At 37.7% G+C, this 26,668-nt stretch overlaps 1 protein-coding gene across 2 annotated transcripts in view; it reads right to left on the minus strand.

The window, feature by feature from the left end:
- LOC106666521 (ubiquitin carboxyl-terminal hydrolase 48-like) overlaps positions 1 to 26,668 on the minus strand; it is a 144,139-nt gene that overhangs the window by 47,927 nt on the left and 69,544 nt on the right. For both annotated transcript variants that reach the window (XM_014393783.2, XM_014393784.2), the window contains 2 exons: positions 16,233 to 16,376; positions 5,412 to 5,540 (listed from right to left, as the gene is read on the minus strand). In XM_014393783.2, coding sequence (XP_014249269.1) covers positions 5,412 to 5,540; positions 16,233 to 16,376 — 273 coding nt within the window. The remainder of the gene's footprint in view (positions 1 to 5,411; positions 5,541 to 16,232; positions 16,377 to 26,668) is intronic.

Genomic DNA, 26,668 nt, shown 5'->3' on the forward strand with positions numbered 1-26,668 from the left:
ATTATTAAGTAACGGTGACTAAACGCCACACATTTGCTTTAGACCTTTCAGGAATTTACACCTGTTATCAGCAATCTATATCATTTATAAAAATACATAAGCATAACATTAATATTCGTATTTTACATCAATTTATGAAAAGCTTACCTTCTAACAATAATAATTTGCTGTATCCACAGTGGATTTTAAAAGATATACCTTGCATCTCTAATTTAAATTTATTTTTATACATTTTTGTATTATTTTTAAATAATATTTAAAAGAAAAAGAAAGACCTATTTACTTGCAGGCAGGGCGCATGGTCCGGATGGAAGGTTACATATTGTTTTTTAAATGCGCCGTTTTGTTAAAACGATTGTTCTAATTTAAAAATCTAATTTTGGGTGTATTTTTACCTTACGCATTTTTTAAGTATAATTGTAATTTTACATTAAGAAAGTTTTCAGTTGTAATATTATTTGAAGAGTGCACCAAAATTTAAAATATTGGATTTTTTTTTCGTTTTTGTCTATTTTTTCATATTATTTTTATTGTTGCCCAACCAGATCAATTATTCAGTGATGTATAATTTTATGTAAAGTGTAGTTGAGTTGAAAAGATTAGTGTTACTCGGGGGGGGGGGGGATTTTGGGAGAACAAGACTTTTCTTCTGTTTTGTAATGAGACAAAGGAGAATTTTTTGTTTTTAATATAGTGTCGCTATGGCAAAGGTGATTGGTTAGTCAAACTTTATAAAAACGAAACTTCTTACTAATCCCTAGTTAACCGACCATTTATCAATCCAAACTGAACCGACAAAAATGTGCGAATTTGCACTTAAACGAGCAATTTCAGCCGCCGACCAATCTATTTATTAAAATTTAAAATTAAAAGTTGAAAGTGTATCCTTGTAATCATGTCGACAAGATGGTGTACCTATAGGTTGTTACTGCACTGACTATATTTTTTATAGAAATAATAAGCTCAAGATAAAATGTCAGAGAGCGTCGGATAGGCAAAACCAGCGAGACCGTGCTGACCAGGATGGCCGGAGACGATCAAGCTCTCAACTTTAAGGTTAAAGAAAGAAGTAACGTCACAATATATTGTATTAAGGAATGAAGCTTTGCAGTTAACAACTCAAATGTCTCAACTTCATCATAAAATTAACTAAGTTTTAGCAACTTAGTTATATGTTAGTTATATATAAAACTTAGTTATATATAAAACAGTTCCTTGAAACTGCAAATAATCCTAGGCATCGACCAATGAATGGGAACGAGAGGAAAACACCTCCTTTAAGAACGGCCCCATCTTTTCGTACACAGAATGGATCTAGAACACAAGAAAGTACAGGGGTGGGAGGTATTCGGTCCTGGAACCAAATACTCAGAACCCAGGGGAAAATACACCAAATCTGAGTATTTCTTCCAAGCTGAAGTCCTCGCAATCGAGAGATGTACTCAATTCAACTTATATAAAGCGTAAAAAAACCATAGCTATCATGTTAGATAGCCAAGCAGTAATCAAAGCACTAAGCTCGAATATCATTAGTTCAAAGATAGAGTTGAATTACAAAACCAATTAAACTTATTAGGTACGCAGAACAAAGTCAGCCTCTGTTAGGACATATGGGAATAAAAAGGAACGACAAAGCGTACACCCTAGCAAGAAAAGGGGCTGCTACACTGCTGATAGAACCAGAGCCATTCTGTGGCATAGGAACCCACACTATCAGACAGAAGGGTAAAAAGAAAATGAGAGAACAATGGAATTACACATAGGACACAATCCAAGATGCTCTTAACAAATTTCGAAAGGAAAGAAGTGACAGAATGTATCGAAGGAAGCAGGAAAAAATGCGAATCCTAACAGGATTACATGATTCTGCCAGGAGACACCAACATTTGCTACACTTGCCAGTAGGAGGAAGTGTTTTGGGATGTACAATGTGACCGTAGAAGAAATTCAAGCACTGAAACCGGGTCTACTAATCAAGTTCCTTGAAATAGGACTCAACGGTGCTACAGGCACAAAACGGGGGTGGTACGATAGCTCTTAAAGGGCGTAGTTTGTTTACACCCCGACTAATACATCTACATCGACAACAATTCCTTGATTGACTAACAGACAACGCACAGATAAAACCGCTGGATCTAAAGGGTTGAAATTTCGACAGTGGATTCCTATAATGATATGAATATCGGCTAAGAAAGGATATTTTGCAATTCCATCCCAAAGCGGATCATACTGACAATTTTTCCCGTGTATAGACCGATGTAAAATGAAGAATTTGAGAAATAAGCCATTATATTAAAATGCCATACAAGCACTCTGCATCCCGTTGAAAGGTACATTAAAAACCGAGTCCCGCGTAGACGGAGAGGCGGGTAAAAGTTGGTACACAATAATTGAATAAATAACTTAACGGCAAACCTATATTTACTTGCTTTATGGAAAATATGTCGTTTTATACCCAGAACCGTAAATACTGGATTGTGGTACATTATTTTTACTGATTTTAACTTGCTGTGACAAAATATGCGGATAAGGATGAAAAATTACATAATTAAATTGATAAAATTTAATCACTATAAATGTTAAATTTATTTCATATCGAGTAGGGATAGAGTTGGATTTCCCGGCTAACGATAATAGAATTGTTCCTAGTTCCTGGCCAAATATATTGTCGTGAGCAACTCCGAGGTCCTACACTAATTGCAACGGCTATCTCGCAGTAATTACGTTGCGTATGCATGATTTAGTCCCATTAATGCGGTTCATCCCGTCCCCCGGGAGCCTAATGTCTTCGGTTTTTGTCCTCGAGCCAGGTCCGACCCTCTGACTTTAATAAAAAACATTATATTGTTGCATAATTCGACCTCTGGCTTTAGGAGAAACCTTGCAGTTTGCCTCAGAATATCCATGAACTCGATATCTCGACTTGTCGATGAACATTGACAGATTGGGCTTTCGTCCCAAAGTTATATGTATTTATATAAGCGGATTTTTCATGGTGGGTGTAATTCCAGACTTTTTGAATGGGATTGCCGTAGACTTTTTCCGACCTATATTAAACTGGCCAAAATGGCCCAAGGAAATTCACGTTCGAGACAGATGGCCAATATTCGGACCGCATGAAAGAATGGCCAGTTTCGTGTCCATGAATGGAAGAGGTTAATGGTAGTGAGAGGTACAAAGGATTGAGAAGAGCTCGTTGAAATCTGTAATAGGTGTGTAGTGGAGAACCTATTCTTGTCAAAAGATTAGACATGGTAACCGGCGACGTATTCTTCGATTCTTCCCGTACTCGCGGGAGGGCAACGTGTGTTGTGAATCAGTCAGTCATAAAAATTTCCCACCTCGTTCCATTTATGTCATCCTCGACGTTTCCACAGGTTCTTTATATAAAATTCGAGGGGAGAGAACGTGGAGAAAAAACGTCCGGGCTTTCTGATCTAACTTCTATCAACGCGCGATGTGGGACCTTTCAGAGACGCGATGCTCCTCCGGATCCGCGGGAAATTGTTCCTCCGTCTAGGAAATCCGCCCGTTATGAGATAAATTGCCGAATAAAAAACAATAAAGGCAGCCTGAAAAGAAAGGGGAGGAAAAACGCGGGTTGTTTAGTCGTGATGAAACATTTATTAGGACGAGGCACCAGATGGGAAGAGGATACGTGCCCTACATCGTATTAGACGCAAGGAGAAAAGCGTACCACATGGTTTAATACAACAGGATGCAACGGAATTGATGTTTCATTGCAGTTTTATAGCAAAATCAGCCTATTCAGCATTATTTAAGAAAGATTCTGCTTATTTGACAAACAATGGAAAGAACCAATTAACAGAGCGAAAAAGAACTCCACCGACGAAAAGCATAAAAAATAAGAATCTTCAGATATAATTGTAATATTAATTCCCTGAAAGTATCTAAAGATCGAATAATTACAACCGGTGTTAATACTTTAAAATACGACAAACCAAGTTAAAGATTCAACCTGCAAGTAACTTAACAGTGTAAGTAAGTAACAGAAAATCTGAGGAATGGAAATAAGAAATCACGGAAATAAAACAGATAGAAGAAAGAATCGTTCTAGAAGCATGCTGAACTATTTGACCATCCGATATAGCTTAACTGAAGAACACTACACCATCATCATTATACAGTTAGTCATGACAGAAAAATTGAATGAAAAGTCAAACCGATTAAAAATTGTCAATTCATGTTTAGAGGCGGCCTTGTAACTCCTTGCAACCTGATGATGAGATATAAGCTTGAAATCTGGATAGTTGTAACAACAAATTTCTGAATAGAACCATCTTTTACAAAATCACACTTTTGCTTTTTCGCTTGATTCTAACCATCTGCAGCAGGTTTTGTCAGTCAGACCTCGTATCTGATAAATTAAGCAAATGGAAAATTTTAATGGATCGTAAAGTGATTGGAAATGTACATTTAATCTATCCACTCCTAATATACATATATATTTTTTTATATAAGACAGTTATATGTTATCAGATGATAAATCTTTAGATTAAACTTCCGAATTAGGACAAAAGTAGTATCACGACTGTCCATAAGCAAGAGGTTTCACACCAATTCGATTTCTTTTCTAAAACTTAAGAAAACCTTTACCTACTTATTCAAAGCCAACTTGCTCTACAAACAAACAACCTAATTATTTTCCTGTGTAGAGATTAGTGACCGTTAATCGATAGTTATTCAGATATCGTGAGATGCGGTCGGGTGTGATGTAGGTTTCAGAAAAACATTTTCTTTATCGTGCCAACGTTTCGATCTTTATTGAGATCATCTTCACGGCTCAATAAAGATCGAAAGGTTAGCACGATAAAGAAAATGTTTTTCTGAAACCTACATCTCACTGCAGACCGCATCTCACGATTTCCGAATAATCATAGACTAACGGTCACCAATCACCACACATTTCTAAACGAGATGTTTTTTACTTAAACTTAACATGAAATGCTGTACACCATGACACTAGTGGCAAGTTTACTTTCATTGTAAATTAAAATTGTTTACACGATATTAACACAATTGAAAAAAGAAGCACCTGTTTTTGTAGTTTCAGGGCAAAGAAGTGCAAAAGTAAAGCGAAATATATAAAAAAAATTTGGTTGTAATTGCAGCAATCTGTAATTTAAAACCAGTGCCAACTGATCAACTTTAACATTATTGAAATAATTAGCAATAAAAAAAAGAAGAAGAATATGGCAAATTGCTAATACATAATTCATGTCATGAAAAATATTAATGTAATTTAATAAAGCAGGTGACAGATCAGAACGAACCCAATTAAAATATTTGAAACTCGAGCATGCGCCTAATTTTTTTACCTGGAGTTACATACTGCCAATTAGATTAGAAAACATGTTATGACATGGTTCATTATCAGTAAAACGCCTTACCTTAAGGAATAGAATGCTCCTTGGAAATATACCCAGCGATGATAAAGTTGCCGCAGAATCTGTGAGGTCGCGGCCGTTTTCAGTAGAAAGGTGTTGGTCAAAAGGTGCCACGCCCAAGGAATGCAGAATCTAAAACAGAGAAGGAATGCTAATCGAAACACGTTAAATTAAGCGTTAACACTGGACAATATTTAATATGAGTTTGATAGAATTTGCTCGTCGGCCTAGTCGAATTTTATATGTATCGATTAAAGTATTTTAGTCATAAAAGAGGGTTTACGGGTACGCTCTATCATCATCGTGTATGTTTAAATCAACGACTTCTGCCAACACAAGAGAAAGGGGGAGGGGGAGAGAGATAGCTAGATAGATAGATAGATAGGTACGTAGGAGGGTAGGTTGGTAGAAAGATAGCTAGATAGGACAATTTCGTATGAATCAGTTTGTATCATGGCACGGGTAGCCCCGATTGAACATAAACTAAAGGAACTAACCGATATCTACTTTACCATAAAAAGAGCATTCAACAACAAAGCCCTCCCTGCACTTATCGTGGAACCCACACTGCGTTGAAATGAATGGCACCATCCGGCTTGTAGAACTCAAGGACTAACAGAGTCAATATCACTGTAAGTCGAGATAGTAATATACACCGATGGGAGCAAAATGAATAATTACGTTGGAGCAGCCCTAGACATCTATGGAAAAGACAACACCCTGCAAGAAACAAAACAAATTGGACTCGCTATCTGGTGCTCGAACAACCACGCTGAACTTGTTGCTATCCTGAAGGTTCTTCAATGGCTCGTACAGCAGGATGGTAGGTAAGTGAACAAAAACGCGATAGTGATGACAGACAGCCGCATATCCATTGATAAGATTAAAAATTACAAAGCACGAAGCCTGATGGTATCCGACATCAGAAATATGATAAAATCATTGAGTGATAATGGCTGGAAGATCAGTATTGAAAAGGTACCAGCACACACAGGGATCCAAGGTAATTAGGAAGCCGACGCAGCAGCAGAGGACGCCACAGAAAACGCTGAACTCGAAAAAACAGTCTCAGTAGTGCCGAAAAGCTACGTCATCTACATGGCCTCGAAAATGACATTGGCCCAATGGGAAGAACGTTGGAGGCGTATTACTAAAGGTCTTCAAAGTTAAAAGTTCTTCTCAACGGAAGAATAGAGGATGGCAGTAGAACTGAAACACCATCATATGCTTACCCAACTTATAAGTGGCCATGGACAAACTCGAAAATATCTCTGTAGATTCCACAGAACACAGGATTCGGAATGCGACTGTCCAGAGAGAACTCAACAAACATGGGACTACATGTTATTAGACAGCCTCATTAAAGAACCATGCCGAAAATCTCTAATAAGGGACGTTGTATGTAAAGGTGGACAATGGCCACCAGACCATCACACTTTGATTAGAGACCAACTGAAGCCTTAAATAATTTTGTTAGTAAAATTGTATTAAACTAATTATAAATAATATTTGTATATGGACATGAATACCTGAAATCACTATGGGATCAGGTATTAAATAAATTATCTAGCCTTAGGAGTCCAAGGTTAGAAAAAAAAGATAGATAGGTAGGTAGATAGGTAGGGTGTAGGGAGGTAGGTAGGTAGGTAGGTAGATAGGGAAGGAGGGAGAGAGAGGGAGCGAGAGAGAGGGAGGGAGAGATGATGGTGAGGGAGGGGTGATGGTGAGGGAGGGGTGATGGTGAGGGAGGGGTGATGGTGAGGGAGGGGTGATGGTGAGGGAGGGGNAGAAAAAGGAAGGCACGAGAGGAAGAGGGAGAGAGGGAGAGGGAGAGAGAGAGAGAGAGAGAGAGAGAGAGAGGAAGAGGGAGAGAGGGAGAGGGAGAGAGAGATGATTTATAAACGATTTATTTTTACAAATCTAGCAGAGTTAGGCCAATTTGACTTATCTTACACTCAACGAGAAACGAACATTTTACAATTTGAACTTACACGCGCTTCTTGGATCGAAGAAAGAACGGGGAGTGGACGTAGGGATGAAAGGGTGGAATTACATCGTAGCGAAACCCCTTGGACCAACCCCAACGATTTTCCAAACTGAAGTGTTGTTAGAAGAGATTTAAAGTATATTTATATAAAAAATATAAAATATTTTTCTTTCCAAAAGGTAGATAGGGGATGAGGCCAGGAAGACAGAAACAACATTTATTTTCTTGCCTCATCCCCAATCGACCTTTTGGAAAGAAAAATATTTAAACTGAGAAGGCTGATCAATTTCCAAAAAAAAAATATAAAAAGTGCATAGATATATTAAAACAAAATTTCTTAATAAATTACATGATTTATAATTGTTCATATATTTACCTAAAACAAAATCCGTTTTTGTAGCATTTAATTCAATACTCAGAATAAACACTAAATAAATTTAGTTCACTCGGAGTACACTTCCTCAATTTGACCTTTGGGAAAAGTCGAGGGACGGTCAGGCCGTAGGGAGGTTATACTTTTCCCTTTACTCCAATGCTGCCTCTACTAAAATACGGACAGCAGTGAAGTATCTTCATATATATGCTCTCAGACAGTCATGCAACCATAAACGCACTAAATGTGTATGGTTTGAACTCGAGAGGGCATAAACTAGCTAATGACTATGGGAAACCAGAATCAAATTACCTTAAAGTGAGCTCTCAGACAGGAACAGGCTGACCAACAGCCAAAAAAATGGGCAGACCTCTCATCCATGGGCCCAGAACCACAACTAGGTGCAACGGAGTGTGGGCATAAGTTGGAACTAGAAAAATGGCTTGAGAAAGAAAAACTTAAAAATTGGATAAACGCACAAGGTATGAGGTAAGCGATTCATAGATCTCTCAAAAAGGAAGACGGAGGAACTCCTCTCTCTCAGTAGGCAAGTTTTGCGGACCATTAGAGGCCTCTATACCGGCTAGTGGTCCAAGTTAAGTAAAGTTGAGACAGAAATATGCTGACTCTGACAGGAAGAATCAGAGACATCAGCATTCTTTGTGAATGTGAAGCATTATCCCGGTTACGGCATAGCCACTTCGTTAGGCAATTAAGAAAGGCCTCACTTTCATCAAAGGGGGTCCGCGAAGAGGCACCAAGGAAAGTGCTTAGCTTTATAAGACAAAGCCGCACTTTCCAAGGTATGACATAAGTTAAGGGGTTCAATAATCTACTGCTTAGGTCAAAGCGGAGGAAAGGACTGTCATAAATCTGCATCAACCTCCAAACTCTATTTTAAAAATTAGCAAAAAACTAGAAGATAGCATGATAAGAGAGAATATCACGGTGGCCGAGAAAAGAAATTAATCTTAGCATGTTAAGATTTTTAACATTACAATTAATTAAGTTTTTAGTTGAGATAAAAAAGTCAATGGCACGAGCGGGATTCGAACCCATGATCTTCGGCTAGATACGCCGCTACTCTACCACTTGAGCTATCGTGACCTCGATCCACTCGGACACCAACTTCCCATCTTCGGCGTATCAAGCCGAAGATCGTGGGTTCGAATCCCGCTCGTGCCACTGTCTTTTTTATCTCAATTAAAAACCTTATTTAATTGTAATACATTAATTGGTCAAGCAGACCACGAAATTAGTGAATTTTTAACATTGTTGGTTTATGGAAAAAAAAATCTGGAATTAACCATTCTCTTTGTAATAACTGTCATCTGCAATATCGATTTATTGGCTGTACCGCTGATTTAAGTGTAAATTGAAATTTAATAGCATTTTACATAAATTCGAAAAAAGAACATATTCTTTTGTTTTGTCAAACGTTGTTATTAAATACTTTCAAGAATTCTCAATAATGTATTTTGACATAAAAATTTAGTTTGCAGGACCATTTTTCAGGATTATATTAAGGATTGATGATAATGGAATAACAATAAAAGAGCAGGGAGTTTATAAAGGGCGATGAATTCCTGTGACAAAAGTATCATTAAAGGGAGTCAAGTAAAAGAATAGAGTTATAAATGGTAGTGTCAGGCTCAGATCCTCGGCTATTCTGAATAATTAAACGGGACGTGGCAAAAACCGTCTTAAAAACTCCCTGGAGCAGTAGCCCCGCATGACTAAGGACCCTGACATATTCCTTAGACCCCTTTGTTTTTGGGCTCCCCTTAATCATAATTCAGAGGGCGGCTGACTGCGGTGGACAATTGGTTGATTAACGGGCCGGTATTAGTAACACTGTCCAGTCGGAGACCGCGAGTAAATTGCCCGGACAGCCCTCGGACCGATAAGTCAAGGGGCAAAAACCCTTATCTCACCCCCTTGAGCACCGAGCACCACTCGCTCTAATCAACATAACTAATGAGGCAAAGCCTGCCTCTCACCAATCATGCCTCCCTTTTGTTCCAACTTTAGATAAAGTTCATCTTTACACATATCGCTGTATACACCATCGAGCAAATAAGCACTTTGAAAACAAAGCCTTGTACGATTTACATTACTCCTTTCCGATTTATCACTACCTTTCGGTATGAAAGAAGTGATGATCAGGTGGATACAAAATTTACAATAAAAAATATACACCCAATAAAATGGTTTTGCAATAAATACCCTGGATAACCAATGATACTTCAAAATTAATTTCAATGAATAATCAGGATAATTCTCTAGGACAGTTTGGAGTGGAACTTTTATAAGATTGGATTAGTTTGTCATTTTATTAAGTCGTCAGTTAAGCTGTTACCTCGCCTTTTGTGAGGATTGTCAATCCGCTGTCTATATATAGACCTAACTGACCTATCTGACTCGATTTGAAGTCAGTAGCTGCTGGCTGATGATATACAGTGGAGGGCAAGTTTTGTTTCAAAGTAAATAAAACTGTACTTCTCATAGACTTGTTTTCGCCTTTTTGCACCAGTCATTGATAAGCGAAAGGTGTTCTTGTATGTTGGAAGTTAGCATAAAATTCAGGTAAGAAGACAAAATTGCGGAATCATCACTAAGTGGTATCGGGATGTACAGGATTGTCCGTATACATTTACAAGAAGGAACAAGAATGCCCCCTTGTGAGACGCCGGCTTGCGTATTTGTTGCAACACCTCGCTATGAAGTTGAAGTGAATTAAATCAATTGATCAATAAATAAATCGAAGAAATAAAGAAACTTCGTGGGGTATGGTGTTTTAAACTGCTTATATCCCTGACCAACTTCTTGCCGAAACGTCAAAATTGATTATCATCATCTGTATAGGGGTAATGATAGCATTGGGATGTATAGGAAAGTGAGCAATATAAATTATAGGACTAAGAATGCTCCCTTGTGGGAGGCTGGATTGTATTGGTATGATATATGGAATACTCGTTGCCTTACTCTGAAGCGGAGGTCAAATAAATCAACTGATCAATGAATAAATCAATAAATATCGCAGTCCAAGTAAGACGTTGACGAAATGTCCACTCACGGATCCAAGCCATACAGATAAAACTGAACAGAAACGACTAAACAGCAGACCCATCACCCCGCCACATCAAGAAGAAATATCAAGATTGATTTTACTCCATTAAAGTCACTAGTTTTCGTGGTCCGCTTGACCAATGACGACGCTTGACGATCTTCGGCTAGATACGCCATTGCTCTACCATTTGAGCTATCGTGACTTCGATTGACTCAGCCACTAACTTCCTAACTCGAGTGGATCGAAGTCACGAATGCTCAAGTGGTAGAGATGCGGCGTATCTAGCCGAAGATCGTGGGTTCGAATCCCACTCGTGACACTGATTTTTTTAATTTCAACTAAAAGCCTTAATTAATTGATTTTGCTATTACAATCTTTCTTCTTTTTAAGATTTGTTTTATTGATATTATCTTAAAAAATAGTATTAACTTTGTAAATAAAAGCATTTCTTATTCTTAATATTTGTAAACTGAAAACAAATGAGGCATTTGGGATTGAGAAGCACTTTGGCAAATTGTCCTGTCCATGGATGAATTATTTTAAGGAAATCCCTTATTTGATTGAGCAATTAGATTTGTTTTCCCAAGGGGTGTGAGAAGGGGGATGTCACAATGGATTTCAGTTGTGAATAACGACCGGTCAACTTATCTATAAGTCTGGGCTAGCGGTCAAGGGTGAGATTTCATTTCGAAGGGGTGGCTGCTTCTTGACCGCCGTTCCCTGCGGGGATGTTTTCACTTAATTAGACCGGCTACTTATCACTATGACTTCTTGCCCCGTTGGATTTGCGAAGATATTAGTCACAGCCTATGTAAAGAGGGTCGGGAGAGGGTTTTTTTTAAACATGTTCCAATCAGATCAGAACAAGGGGCCGGGACGAATTAAATTTTAAACTTTTCAAATTGACCAGCCTAAAAACAAAGAAAATGTAATTTAAAACATAAATTATTGTTAAATAAAACTATTTGTTAAAAAATTTATTAACACAGATATTAGGACATGTTGTAAAAACGCATCGGTCACAGCTTGTTTTTTCTCTCCTTTCTTCCTGTTACAAGGACAGATGAGTATAATGCGGATGAGGATGAACCGTGAACAATTTGACCACGTGCTATCGGCGGAACGGTTTGCGAGAATATTTGGGAACTTTTACAGTTTTGCAAAGCTGGAATAAAATGAGTCCATTTGGAGACGATCAGTCGACCTATATAAACTTTACAACTTAGCATAAGTGATAAGTAACTAAATTTAGGACTATTGTATAATATTGCAAAATTAAGTTGGCTTTAATGTCATTTTAACAGGGATTCCATTCAAGAAGTAGACAGCTAGCCATAGTTTCTTTTTAACAGCAGTTTGAAACTTTAGCTTATTTTCTTGCTATTGCTGCTGAGGTTACGCCTGGATATTTTATCAATTTAATTGTTGGAATTAGTTTAAGTGGTTTATTATCACCGTAGTCTGCGCCTTTCCACACCGATTTGGACTGTCAGGTGCGTTTCAACATTTTTGGACCATCAACCTTTTGAATGGGTCTGTGTACTATTAAATAGAACAAGCAGCAATATTGCATAGGCAAACATTTGGCACCTAACAAAAAAGAAACGATCCACAAAATCACTTTTAGACTAACAGTTGAAGAAGGATAGAAGGCGAAACGCGTCTGACAGATGCACTCAACGAGATTAGGTTACTTCTGACTTCGGCCATTAGTGTAAAAATGAATAAAAGGAAACGTGGTCTTCCTGAAATTGAATTTAATTGTTGGAATTGAATATTTAGTTTAAGAAAATAAATTTTGTACAGTTGTCATTTAAGATCATCCTGGTCTGCCTGTCCTGACGGATATGGCCTACAAGGCGCGTTTCGAAATTTTCTGACCATCCACCTTGGCTCTGCGTTTCTGTTCAATTAACTAGAAGCAGTATAAATTGCATAGGCAATCATTTGGTACATAAAAAAGATAGGAATCACAAAGTAAGTCAAAGACCGACAGTTGAAGAAAGATATAAGGCGAAACGCGTCAATAGAACAAATCAGCGAGAACAGGCGGACCGCCACAGAACCACACATAAGATCTTTCAATGTTGTTGATACCGAAGTGTTCAAAATTGACATAAACATACTTTTATAAAAATGTATAACGACATTTCATTCTTTGACGTCCGACATTGTCCATTAAAGGTAAAAAGTCCGACGGGGTGTTTGTTCTTCCTGATATTTCTGAGGAACCCTACCTTTTTTTATGGTCCTTGGCAATGTTTGGACTGTAATTTGATGGCATCTTTAAGCATGTTTTCCTCTGATGATGACCTTAAAATGTCTAAAGCTTGGCAGCAAGCACAATAGAATTTGTTTTTCATACAGATTCACTCAAGAGTTTTCTGATCATCCGCCTTGACTGTGGGTCTGGTGTAACTACAGTAGAAATGGTACATAAAATGGGTAATGCAAGACAGACCAACGGATGAAGACGTAGAGAAGGGGAAACGCGTCTGTCATATTAAATCAGCGATGATATTCGGAATTACAGAAGAAGAATCACCACACGAATCTTTCACAAGATTACCGAAATCAACATTGACAGAAAACTGACTTTTATAAATATTAATTAAAGATCTTTCAATATTTGACTCTCTTGTGTGTCTGTTCCAACTGATATTTCTGAGGAAACCTCCCTGGCTATCTTATCAATTTAATTACCAGAATTGAATATTTTGTTTAAGCGAGGAAAGATTTTTTTGTAGTTAAGACGTTTCAGATCATCCTGATTTAACTGTCATATCTTGGTCCTTGGCTATTTGGGTCTGTGATATATAGCCATCTTTAAGCTTGTTTTTCCTGATGATGACTTTAAAACGTCTAAAGCTTGGCAGCAAGCAAAATGGAATTTATTTTTCATCCAGATTATTCGAGGGTTTTCTAATCATCCGTCTTGACTGTGGGGCTGGGTGTTGTATAGGGAGGCCCTTGGTGCATAAAAATTACTGCAAGAGAGACCAACCGATGAAGAATGAGAGAAGGCGAAACGCGTCTATCATATTAAATCAGCGATGATAACCAGATCAATATTACAGAAAAAGAATCACCCCACAAATCATTCACAAGATTGCCGAAATAATCACCATTGACAGAAAACTGACTTTTATAAATATTAATTAAACGATCTTTCACTCTTTGACCTCCGGCAGCGGTCAGTAATGTAAAAATGAATAAAAATGAAAAAAGTACGACGGGGTGTTTCTGGCAGAGCTATTACTCAAAGGAGAAAATAAAACAAAGCAAAAAGCAATAAAGAGAAGTGAGTTAATAAAAGTCAAGGGGGAGGGAAAATAATGGGCTACCTGTTATCCCTTGTACTAAAACCAGTAGGATAAAAGTCCCAACGCAATTAATGAACATGTATTTTCGGGAGGAGGAAGCTGTTTTTAATTTGGATTGATGACGGTCAAGATTGAAAAAAAATATATTAAAGGTTATTATTAATTAATCAAATCAGTGATGTATAAGAGAGAATTACAATAGCACTATTGTAAGCATATTTTATCCAAAACCATAAGACTAGTTAAAAACTTAAAAATACTACCTCCAGCTAATTAACGATTTTTACCTTATAAAAATTAAAATTATGCCTTAGTCAAAATTAAAACAAATTAAGCGATATTACAGCTGACCAATTCGAAAAGTTAGGAAGTCGGCTCAATCGAAGTTCCTAAGAAAAAACAATCGGTGGGTGTTATTACTATTGAATTACCCTCCAGTCCAGTTTGTGGAAAAAATTTGACTCCATTATTCGCTCCAGCGTAGCGTTTCTAACCATTTGTTTAGATTACATTTTTTCACCATTGAAGCCCCCACAATTGAAAAAAAGCGTACTCCCGATGATTTCATTGAACTCTCCTTTGGTCAGGGATTCCTAATACTTGTACGAAAATAAATAGTTAATAAAAAAAAATAGTAATAAGATTTTTTTTAAATCTTGAATTCTAAAGTAGCTTTCATATACAATATAGGCATATTATGGACGTCGAAGAGGACTTTTTGTTCGGATAGTCTTTTGTGCAGTTAATAGTCACTTATTTTGGCTCTACTGACGATTTTTCTGTACGATCTTGATTCAAAAATTGATTGAGGTCTGCCGGCGACGAATCTGTATTTTGGTCCTTTCCGACGCTTTGCTCTGCCTGTCATGGTTGTTTTGGTCTGTCAGTTGTTGGTTTTGACCAAAATTATTATTAAAAAGTGAAGATGGTGAGAAGCCAAAATTGCAAGGATAGACAGGCTTATTTTTCATCACATGTGTATATCACCTGCTCTGGTGTTGCTAGACTTGTTTTACTGTTTGTTTCTGCAAAATGTTCGCTACTCCGAAAAGGGCTTGGTAAGTAGTAAACAAATATACCAGCATATTTTTGACCTAGCCAACACCATACTTATAAAATATTCTTAGTAACCAAATATTCAATATGGTGCACTAAGATTCACTATAGAAAATTTTATTTCTCGATTCACTCACTACTCGACAAACTTTCTCATATGCTTTCACACTTCGAATGCAACAAAAAAAGTTCTTATGAACCATGGTCCAATTATCATCCATTTCGCAGAGATTCGACAATTTATGTGTTTTTTCGACAATCTACTTTTTCTTCATAAATCTACTCGTAGCCCTATTCATTTTTTAGGAAAGAAAGTTCAATTTCCTTTAAGAAGGCCTCCCTTCGATAAATTTCAATTTCAATTTTGGCAAAAAACAAATATCAGTATATATTTTATTATTACAAATATTAAATTCAATATAATTAAATAAACAAAATGTTGAATATCTGCGAAACAGTACATGCTTACGGACTTTTTTATTGCATTTCAGGGTGAAGAAGCACATGATGAACTTTGTCGTTCGAGTAGTGAATCACCCTCCATGACAAACAACACACTTATTTCGGCAAAATAATACAAAAATAAATCAATATAAAAAAGAGTACTGAGTTTTTTATATCGGCAGGAAGAAGCCTAACTTTGGAGTAAATGGTTAAAAACTAAAAGATAAGCAGTAATCCTTCAAAGCGAAAGGTTAATCAGAAGAATTACATATGTGCGAATACAAATATATAGGTATAGATAGTTAGTGTTTTATGCATCACGTGCCGTGCCAAAGTAACATTCTTAGCTGTTCAGGAAAGCAGGGGTGCAAACGAAGTTGGAGGAATGAGGTAATTTAGCCATGGCCCTCGCCCGAAAGGCCCCCTAAACAAGGGACGATTTCGGACAAAGGAATAACTTAGACGGAGATGCAGGACAATAGAACCAGCACAAGACGAAGTAATGTCTTCATACAAAGGGGAAGACGGTCGTGGCTTATTACGCTATGTCCGAACCCGGAGTCTTACTTACTTTGAGTTTCAAGTCCCTCAGTGTGTCACTGGACGAGATGGTCACCTGCCTCTCACCCCGGACTTTGCGGTGTCTCGTCGACCTTCGAATGGACGTCTCGGTAAGTTCGCTGGCCCCGTTTTGACGTGGTCCTTTCGCTTTATTCTGCAAAGAAATAAATTAAATATTATTATTGTCTATACTTTATAACAATTAAAAAAACATAATTAGATGTTTTGTATTGACGTTGATATCGAATTTAGAAAAGACTTTGATAAACTGGCATAACCAATAATTACAAGCATACCAAATTTTAACATTTTTAACGCGAGAATTTTTTTTTTATTCAATTCATCATTATTGATTTTTGAATATGAATGTTTCTGCCTTAAGTTATATAAAAAGCAGGTTAAATCCATATCCTCGTCTCTTGATTTTACGCACAAGGTAGTGCCTTGCCTCACCCTGTTTATATCCCTATCCTCCCTTTTTGTCACTTTACTAAACTCAGAACCGAATTACGAGAATATTAATGTTTCTTCTTAAACAAATAATAAAATAAGGTTGTATTCCTTATAAATTGATAAGTTCTGATTTTAAAAAAGTGACAAAAGTTAAGGATATAAACAGGGTGAAGCTGGACGCTGGCTCCTATTTGTGCATGAGAATTGGTTTTGTCTTTTAATCCACCTTATAATTACAATATGTCTCAAAACTATGTACATTCTATCAATCGGTTTTTCTGCGATAGTTAACATAGAAAATGGCGAAATTTTGAATTTGACAAACTTAATAATAGATAAAAGGCTGGATATTAGGGATATAAACAGGGTAAAGCAAGTCGACGGCTCTTTCGGGTTGTACTAGATGTGCTTGTGACAGGCGCGAACGTTTTCATCCTTTTTTTTTAAATTAGATCAAAACAAAGCTCGAACAACCAGATGTTAACATAGTACTATAATAAATATGTATAATAAATTGGCCATTCGTTTGTTTTTTCTTGATGCCCATGCGTAAATAAGTACGCAATATGTGTCAATGCCTAAATGTTGCAGGCACCGACGCCTCCTATTGTGTGTGTGTGTGTGTGTGTGTGTGTGTGTGTGTGTGTGTGTGTGCGTGTGCGAGTGGGGAGGAGTGGAGAGGAGAAGAGAGGAGAAACGTCAAATACCTGAATTATGATAAAGCGACTGTCATGATTTTAGATGACGTTTAATTTACTACGAGTTGAACTTCTTGGACGCTTTTCTACACTTTTTGTTTTTACTAAGTTGTGTGTCTATTCGCACTTGGGTGAGGCGAACCTGATTTACTTTGAAGTACCAAGTGATTTTTCTATAACCAGCTTCTTCAAAAGTGTCTCATTCATGTACTGATGGTAGCTCTGACTAACAATAAAGTCTACATGTATTTGTTTTAATTGCCAGAATTTCATCATTCGACTTCATTTTCGTTCAAGTAACATAAAACAAACTGAAAGAACACGTGGTTCATATATGCCAGATGGCGCTGTGTATGGGCTATATGCTAATGCTATGCTTGAAGGTCGGAACCATAAGTCAGGAGAGAAAGTTGTCATGCCTTGGCCCATTACAGAGAGCCTGTAGGAATGCCGCCAAATTTAAGATGGTTCTCGACACAGAAGCCGGTTTCTGAATCTCCTGTTCCGCTTTTGGAGGACGTAGGTTTTTTTATGGTATATAGGTATGTTTTATATATTTTCTGATTACATGTTTTGTTTGTGTAACTGTATTTATAAGTGTGAATGTATAATAATACAATAGCGTTACCATCGTCCCTGTAGCAGTGTGTGTCTTAAATTAAGATTTAAAAAAGTACACCCCATCGACCCTAATTTAGATTATTAATACCGTGTGTAGGTCGATCGAGGAATATCGAGTACTCCACTGACTAGTCACAATGAGTGCAATGTATGAATTTATTTGTGCGACTTTACTATAGAATTTAGTTAGTTTTAGGCTAGTTTGCATGCGTTTGAGCCCTACGATGTTGGTTGTGAAGCGACGATCTCCTGGGCATCTGCTTATGAAATGATACTAGCGACACAACCACATAACCGGGTTTAATCCCTAGGGTCAACACATCTGGAAATGAAAACGTTCTGGGTGAAAGTCCTAATTACAAACAAAAATGTAAAACAAGAACAAAGAAAGTGATTCAAGACAAGGAAATATTTGAAAATAAAAGGTAACGAATATCATAAACAAATAGCAAAGTTAAAACGAGTTTTTCTTACTCGATTTTGAGCTTTTTTATTTAAACAAATTTTAATATGTGAATGATCTAGAAAAAAAAATTATTAAGAATTTACCTTCGCTCACACAAAAATACTGACTTGATGAATGAACGGGATAGATTTGGAGGTCCAATTTTTCTTTTTCACGGGATAGTTCCAGTCCGAAAAGATTACAGCGTTACAATGATTGATAAAGGACGGCGGGTAATTAATTATTTTAAGTAAACGGTGCCTGAACCATTTTTTAAAGGCGAGATGTAAAATTACCGTCCTGTCCGGTTACAAATCGAAGCGCGGTTACGACGAGGCCGTACTTTAAGGCAAACGTGTTATTGTGCAGCATTTGCATTGTTGTAATAGAGGGTCGATGAGTGTTTGTTTAGTGGGGAATTAGTCGTGCGGTTAAGTGAGGACTTGTTGCTTCTTCTCGACCTTTGATAGGTGTTAATTTTGTGTTATAAATCCACGTGAAGTTGAATATTCAGTTAGAGATGTGTATCTTCGCTCCCGCACTAATGGCCGGTAGCCGGAGTCTCCTCCCTTATTATCTCAAGATATTATTTATGCCTCCGGTAAGTGTCCACCTTCGCCCACCTAATTAAAGAACTCCTTATGAATGGTCTCCTTATCGGATTTATTTAAATGTGACGCCCTCCTCTTGAATTATAAATGGTATGTGCCTTAGGCGGTATCTGTTTTCGCAACTAAGAGTCTTGGAAATAGGCCTCCTCATTCTTGAATATAAATACTGTATCCTTTTATGGGCATAGCATTTCTCTATTTTGCAATTTTCAAGAAATGATCTTGCTATTTCCCATTTTAAACAGATTATATCATTTCAAATGTTACGAACGACATCTTTATGATCGTCATGATATGACTTTCATTATACGATTCACCGAATTCAAGCAAGTAATACTGCTAAGAAATTACCACTACATGGGCGATATACGCTATGCTATGTTTGGAGGTCGGAAACGGGGTTAGGACTGAGACTGGAATCTTCCTATTCAAGTTCTCAGTTACAGCGAGGGGTTTTGGCCGGTGTAGGTTTAATAAGTATGAAACATTAAATAGATTTTAGTTAGATATCACGTCCTCTACGTTAACAGCAAAAATATAAATACAGCATAGCAACTCTGATCTTCATTAATCTGTACTTGTCAATAGTGGAAGGTTTAAAGGATCGCAGAAACTAACAATAAAACTACTAATCCTAGGACGTGATAAGGCTGGAATGATAACTGATTGCTGACTGGGCACAGCACTCTGCAGAAATATATGTATAGACTAGGAGCAGCTAATACGAATCTGGGCAGATATTGTCAGGCATTGCTTTCCCGTATACTTACTTAGTCGTCCTTAAAAGGACAATGAGGATCTTTAACGTCCGCACCTAGCCTTTCGGCCTTATCGGACGTTATGATTCTCAAGATGAGAGCTGACGCACCTCCGCACACGACAGAAGTGTGTTGCTGCCGCAGCATTGGTGTAGAGGCAGCTCAGCCCCGAGGGGCCAAGACAACCACGCTCCCCGCTTGCCCATTCTGAGTGGTCGGGCCCGCATTGAGCATCGACTGTATAGCCGAAATACATCAGCCTGGTCTCCCGCGCACTCCCTTGATAGAGAAGGCCACTCTGTCTCCCAGAGTATTGGGAATCCCCAGCATAGAAACTACCGGATCCTCTCCGGCCGCGGTTTTGTTTAAAGTGGAATTGCTAACCACCCCCTAGAGGAGACCGCCTACGGTATAAGCCGCCAATCGAGCTCAGCCTACACCTGCGTGCAAAGAATACTCGAATAGGAGCAACCGATTCACTACCCATTTCCATCCGCCACTACTCACGCATTCGACTATCAGCGTAATCATACACAACGCTTATACGCTTCGGTCCGATCCGCCGTATCCCGTGAGGCCGGGTGTATAACGACAGTCCTATGCAAGTTTCATGCGAAAGTCACAGATAAAAGACAGCCTATTCTCTAAGTTCTCGGGGGCGCCACCACGAACCACTACGAGTCCATTCCCAATATAACAGGGGCTGAATTTCTGTTACCCCGTAGTAGAGATGGTTATGCACCCTCACCCGTCTATGCAGACAGGATCTGGTAACCTACCCACGTGTGCCTCTGATAAAGCACCCGCCGCCCCCATGGCGACCCGAGGCCGCACGAGGACGGCTTGTGCTTTAGAGAGGTGGCCACACCCTCAGGGCTGCACCATTATTTTGCGCCCGGACACCCCCCCCCCTTGTAACCAAGGGTCACAGGGAGAATGAAGGAAACTGAATTGAGAGAGGGGCGTGGATGAGGACAAGGGGTACACCTTTCTTGGGCACCGAGCCTTAACCACATTGTACCACCCGTCGTCGTTGTAGTTCCACATTAAGTGGGCTACAACTCCCTGAGTGGATGATATTGTCAGGCAGAAGAGAAAAACGGAATGTGTTCTCTGCTGGTGCGATCTCTAAGGTTCGAGATTCGTTCTGTAAGAGGAAAAGTCATGTCCTGAAGGATACACGCATTAACGAAACATCGGGATTTGATTAAAAAAAAGATAGACCAAGGCCAGAGGGGTTAAATGCCTGGGTAGACTCGTACCCCATCCCTAAAAGGTGCGGGACATGGTCGGCTCACGTGTCCTGCATAAAACTCTTGGACTTGTTCACAAACCCCAAGATTTTGGACCATTTTATCTCAGGGAGTGATTTGGTGATGTCCTCTACTTCAAAGATTTCTAATCTAGACCTAGCATACCTATCACACTCTGCGAAGTAGTGCCTTGCCGTTTCTTCTTTTATTTCGCAAAAACGGCAAAAGGGATCTGGTAGAATACCCATTACGGAGAGGTGTCTTCTCAGTGGGCAGTGGCCCGTCTGAATACCTATCAGGCTCCTAATTCCCTTCATTGAGGTAGAGAATAGCCATTTCGATTCTGCTGGTTTGATCTCCTTAACAAACTCTTCCGATTGCCTGTGTCCGGGGGATAGATTCCACTCCTTAAGGAATTGTTTCATACCCCAGTTATTAATACTCTCTTTCGCTGTGCTCATAGAGTGAGGTAATACCGGCTGTGGCCCGACCATCCGTATGTAGAGACCGGAGTTTTAAGCAGTAAACATTGCCAAAATATGCCACAAAATATGCCGTTGAAAGCCCTGAAATATGCAATAATATGCAACGATATGCAGCAAAACAATTTTTTTTACTAATCATAGTAACTTTAAACAGAAATATAGATAATTTAAACAAAATAGATATTGAAACTTTTTAAAACTAAAAATAATGAAAATCCACAAGTATTTACAGTTTATTTACATTTAACATAAATATTTTCTCACTTACATAATTAAATTATATATTTTATACTAATTGAGTATAATTAATGTTAATAAACAAGTACTTCTCTAAATTGTTTTCCGTGAAATTGTGCCTACGATCACTTTGGCCTCTTTCAGACGATGCGGTTTGGTTGATTCAACTAAGTTGCCCGGTTGACTCTCAACCAGTTTACTGACGTGAAGACTCTTTCTTTGTTGGTTTCACACCAGGCAACTTGTGGAATCAACCTCTCTTCACAACGGGAGGTCAGTACGATGTTGAATCCGAGTAGGCAGGAGCACTTCTTGTGCTTGCTCTTCTGCAAAAAGAGAACCAAAAAACGAAGAAACCCAGTAAAGAAAAGTGTGGGTTTACCCGTTGTTATAAAATTGGGAAACGGGCGCTTTCTCTCAAATACTGTTGTGCTACTTCCGTCCAAGCTCCGCTTCTTTTAATTTTATCACTACTCTCCTCACACCTCATGTCCCATATCACGGGATCTTCAATGAAATACTCCACTTTGAAACTTGCAATTGCAACGGTTTCCATGGTGAATTCAGTTGTCTCAACAAGGCGACTGGTGTAAAATACGAATGCTGAGCAGTGTCTTTTGATTAATTAAGGTTTTTAGTTGAGATAAAAAAGTCAGTGTCACGAGCGGGATTCGAACCCATGACCTTCGGTTAGGTACGCCGGTGCTCCACCACTTGAGCTATCGTGACTTCGTTCCACTCGGACACCAACTTCCCATCTCAACCCCACCTTTGAATTTTCCCTCCTTTTTGCCATTTTTCAAATGTCGTGTAATCGGCTTGGATTCTCGACGACAAATGAAATGGCCACGGAGAGCTTTAGTGAACTTCATTTTAACATTAAATTCACTAGTTTTCGTGGTCCGCTTGACTAATTAATATCTTTCAATTAATTAAGTTTTTTAGTTGAGATAAAAAAGTCAGTGTCACGAGCAGGATTCGAACCCACGACCTTCGGCTAAATATGGAAAAAAAACTGTAAATAGTTGTTTATTTTAACGCAAGAGCGTATTTTACCAGTCGATAATGAGTAATTGATAATTTATGAATAAACGACAAAGTACTCGTTATTATCGAATAATTTCTGTCGATACTTGAGTAGTATTGAATATTTGTTTCGAATATTTTCTGGTATAGGATATAAAAATCCGGTCTCTAGCCCATAAGCATCAAATCTCTCTAGACAATGATTGGACGACCAGCATCGGTCGTGGTGCGCAAGAGCGTAAAGAGATTAACGAATGAGAGGCTATTTATAGTGAGTTTTATGAACTGGCTAATATGTCACTAAAGACCATGCAACCGTTATAAGCACATTTATGCCGATTTCATAAGCTTACGATGTACGGGAGGTGGGCATCAGGCAATAGCTCCAAGTTTTTGATTTCAGAAGTGTTGTATTTACGTCACTTACATCCCATTTAAAAGGGAACTGATGATTATTACAAATTAACAAGTTTTCCTTTCTCGACTCACTCTGTGGAGCAGTTGCATCGCCTCCATAAATAACACACTGAAATTAACCCTACCCCTCTAATTACATTAATTCCCGCAGAGAAAAAACTCAGAAAAACCCGTCAGAAAATAATATTGATGAACGCCTTGAAAGTGCAGGTGCTTTTAGGAAAAAAACCCGTTGAGAACGTTGAGAATATTTAAGTTGCGCCAATATTAATGTAGATACGAACTGATTGAGATGAGATCCAAGATTTCACCGGGGCGAATATATTGGTGAAGATCTCTTATCGTCCGGGAGCCCAATCGCGCCTGGCTATCTCTAATAAGAGGGAATAAAACACAAACATCACTCTTCTGGCTCCTTTCACGGCGTACGTCAATCCAAAACGGATAATACATCATTAAAAGCATTAGATTTCCTTGCCAAAAACATTTTCCAGTAATAATCTTTTGAAAAGTCCCGGAATTAATTTTTTGAGAATGAGACGGTTCAAAAAGCACTGTGGAAGAGAAAATTACCAACATACTAATAGGCGCATGGTATGTGACAAGGGTTCACCCAAAAGGATAGAAGTATAAAAGAACTTCAATAGAAAATGTTAACTCGATGATAACCATTGATTGAAATGGAGTTCGATACTTATCTTAAGTTTATTTATTTGATGAATTTTATACATCAGGGCTCGACAAAATGCAACACGAGAAGTGAAAGATCAAATTTCCAAATATTCAGCAAATAGTACAAATAAATCAGTCGTTTCAAAAACTAGTCATAACGAAGAAATCAAATAAACATTTATTTAGAAATCGTGAGATGGGGTCTGGTGTGAGTAGGTTTCAGAAAAACATTTTCTTTATCGTGCCAACGTTTCGATCTTTATTTATTGAGGCCTGGGATTTACAAACATTTTTTACATGTTACAATTACATTTTGGATGTGGAAAAGTGAATTTATACAATGCAAAATATATATAATATAGAAATACTTTGATTGAATACATAAAATATATTTTGCCTTGTATAAATTCACTTTTCCACATCCAAAATGAAACTGTAATATGTAACCGATGTTTGTAAATCCCAGGCCCTGAAGATGATCTCAATAAAGAGCGAAACGTTGGCACGATAAAGAAAATGTTTTTCTGAAACCTACATCACACCAGACCGCATCTCACGATTTCTAAATAAATATCGATTAACGGTCACTAATCACCACACAAATCAAATGAAGTTTTTCATTTTTGGCTGTACTTTTTTATGAGGATTTTTTATTTTCTGGTTTATCAAATGCTTTGAATTGTGTATGTTTTTGAATTTTTTTTTAACTGATCCGAAGTACCCAAACTATTGATTTCAATTTGGACATGACGGTCTGCTAAATCACGCCAGAAATTAACTGACTCTTTTATTTATTTTTTTTATTACAAATAAAATGCAATGAAAATTATGTTGTAAAATCAGTAACATATTCTTCAACTGTCCTAGAGAGTCAGTTGTTTTGGTCAGTTGAAAATTTTTCTTCAGGACAATTGAACACTGGGTTGCAGGCGAGTAGTTTATTTTCTGAAGGTCGTTCATCTTTTTAAAGTTGATTGGTAATTTGATTAGGAGGGGCTTTAGATAAAGATATACTGAATAAGCCTTCACCCCTTTATTTGGTGAAGAGTAGCGAAATTTCATGTATGTACCCAGAAACATGTCCTGAGCTTGATTGGTTTCGGTTTGTTGCTTGAAATTCCACCCGGTTTTAAAGTATCTTATAAGGGCCAGTCACAACGGGTTTCAGATATACCTAAAATAAATCGAAAATAATTTTTTTTTGGACATGACTTGTTTCTGAAACGGCTGATTGAAATACGACCCTGGCACATCAGTTGAAAGAAATTTTTACGCTGAAAACAATGATGCAACCAGATTTTAAATTGGTCAAAAATGACAAAGTTATGGCAAGAAGTTTGAAAAAACAGTCATTTGGTTTACTGTTTATCCATCACATTTTATGTTCGAACTGCCTGGCTTGCATAAAGATGCAAATTTTCTCTAATTAACCACTCTTTAGTGCTAGTCAGGGGAGATGGATTGACAAGCATTTTCTATCCTTTTGTCTTCAATTCTTTTGAGGTTGCTGGATATTGGAGTAGACACTGTTTTTTTAAATGGCCATGAGGTCCCATCCACCGTAAGTGACGGTTCAAATAACGTCTCACCAGCAAAGAATTGTGTGCGGGGCATCTTGGATAATCATTCTTTGTCGTTGTTGCAAAGGGACATCATCTAAGTTAGTAAAATCTCCCTCAAAAAATTGAGGAACCGATCACCATTTGGATTATTGTCGTGAAGTAAGATCCAATTAATTTATTTGCGAGAAATCCATACAAGACGTTACTGTGAACCACCTGATGATGGCAAGGGTACGAAATTCTCGTTTTTTCCTATTCCCACGTTCAAAAATTCCAACCGTTTAATAGAGGTGAACTTGGATTCATCCATATGATGTATGGAAGAACGTTTTCTTCAGCATCCCAAATCGATATTCAAGCAAGGAAAGTTAGACGCTGTCAGAATCAGAGTCCCGAAGTCCCTGGACAAGAAGAGAGCGATAAGGCTTAAAATTGTAAGTACGGAGTACATATCTCATTTTATTTTTTGAAAAACCTAAAACCCTTGTAACATTTCGGAGAAAGGAATTCGAATTATTGCGGAAATGCAGTAAAATCGTCGAAATTACGCTGCCGGTTTGCCATAACTTTGTCATTTTTTGACCAATTTAAAATCCTATTGCATCATTGTTTTCAACGTAGAAATCCTTTAAAATGATTTATCAAGATGTATAGGGTCGTATTTGATATTTTAAAATTGAACTGGGCCTGAGGTGCCCTGTATAATTTTTCTCCAAAAAGAGATAAAAAAAAATTGAAACTAGACTAAAAAATATTAAACATGTTTTTTTGCTTCATTGGTACAAGAGAAATTCTGCAGGAGCATCAAAAAAGGACACCGTGTATAGTTTGACCCTGTGCGTAAGGCGTCTAGAAAGAAAACAACAATCACTGCCGGGCTTTCGGCTATATTTAAAGGCTTCATCAGAATTTTAATAAATACAACCTTAAATAATGTGCGTTATTATAGCAATATTAATGTATAGGATATTATTGTACCATAAAGTGTTGTGCCTCTGTAAATGTATGTTGTTTTTATAAATAAATATATTTTATTTTATCATTCATATTCATTTAATAGAAAAATCTCTTGAAGAAAAACAAATTTGTTCTGCTATCTTCCTTGATGTCTCATAAGCTTTTGACAAGGTCTGGCACGAAGGGCTCATCAATAAACTAAAAGGTTTGCTACCAAAGCAGTACGTCGATATTATCAGTTCCTACATAAC

This window comes from Cimex lectularius, unplaced genomic scaffold (assembly GCF_000648675.2).
Source record: "Cimex lectularius strain Harlan isolate CLEC.00 unplaced genomic scaffold, Clec_2.1 scaffold90, whole genome shotgun sequence".
Lineage (NCBI taxonomy): Eukaryota > Metazoa > Arthropoda > Insecta > Hemiptera > Cimicidae > Cimex > Cimex lectularius.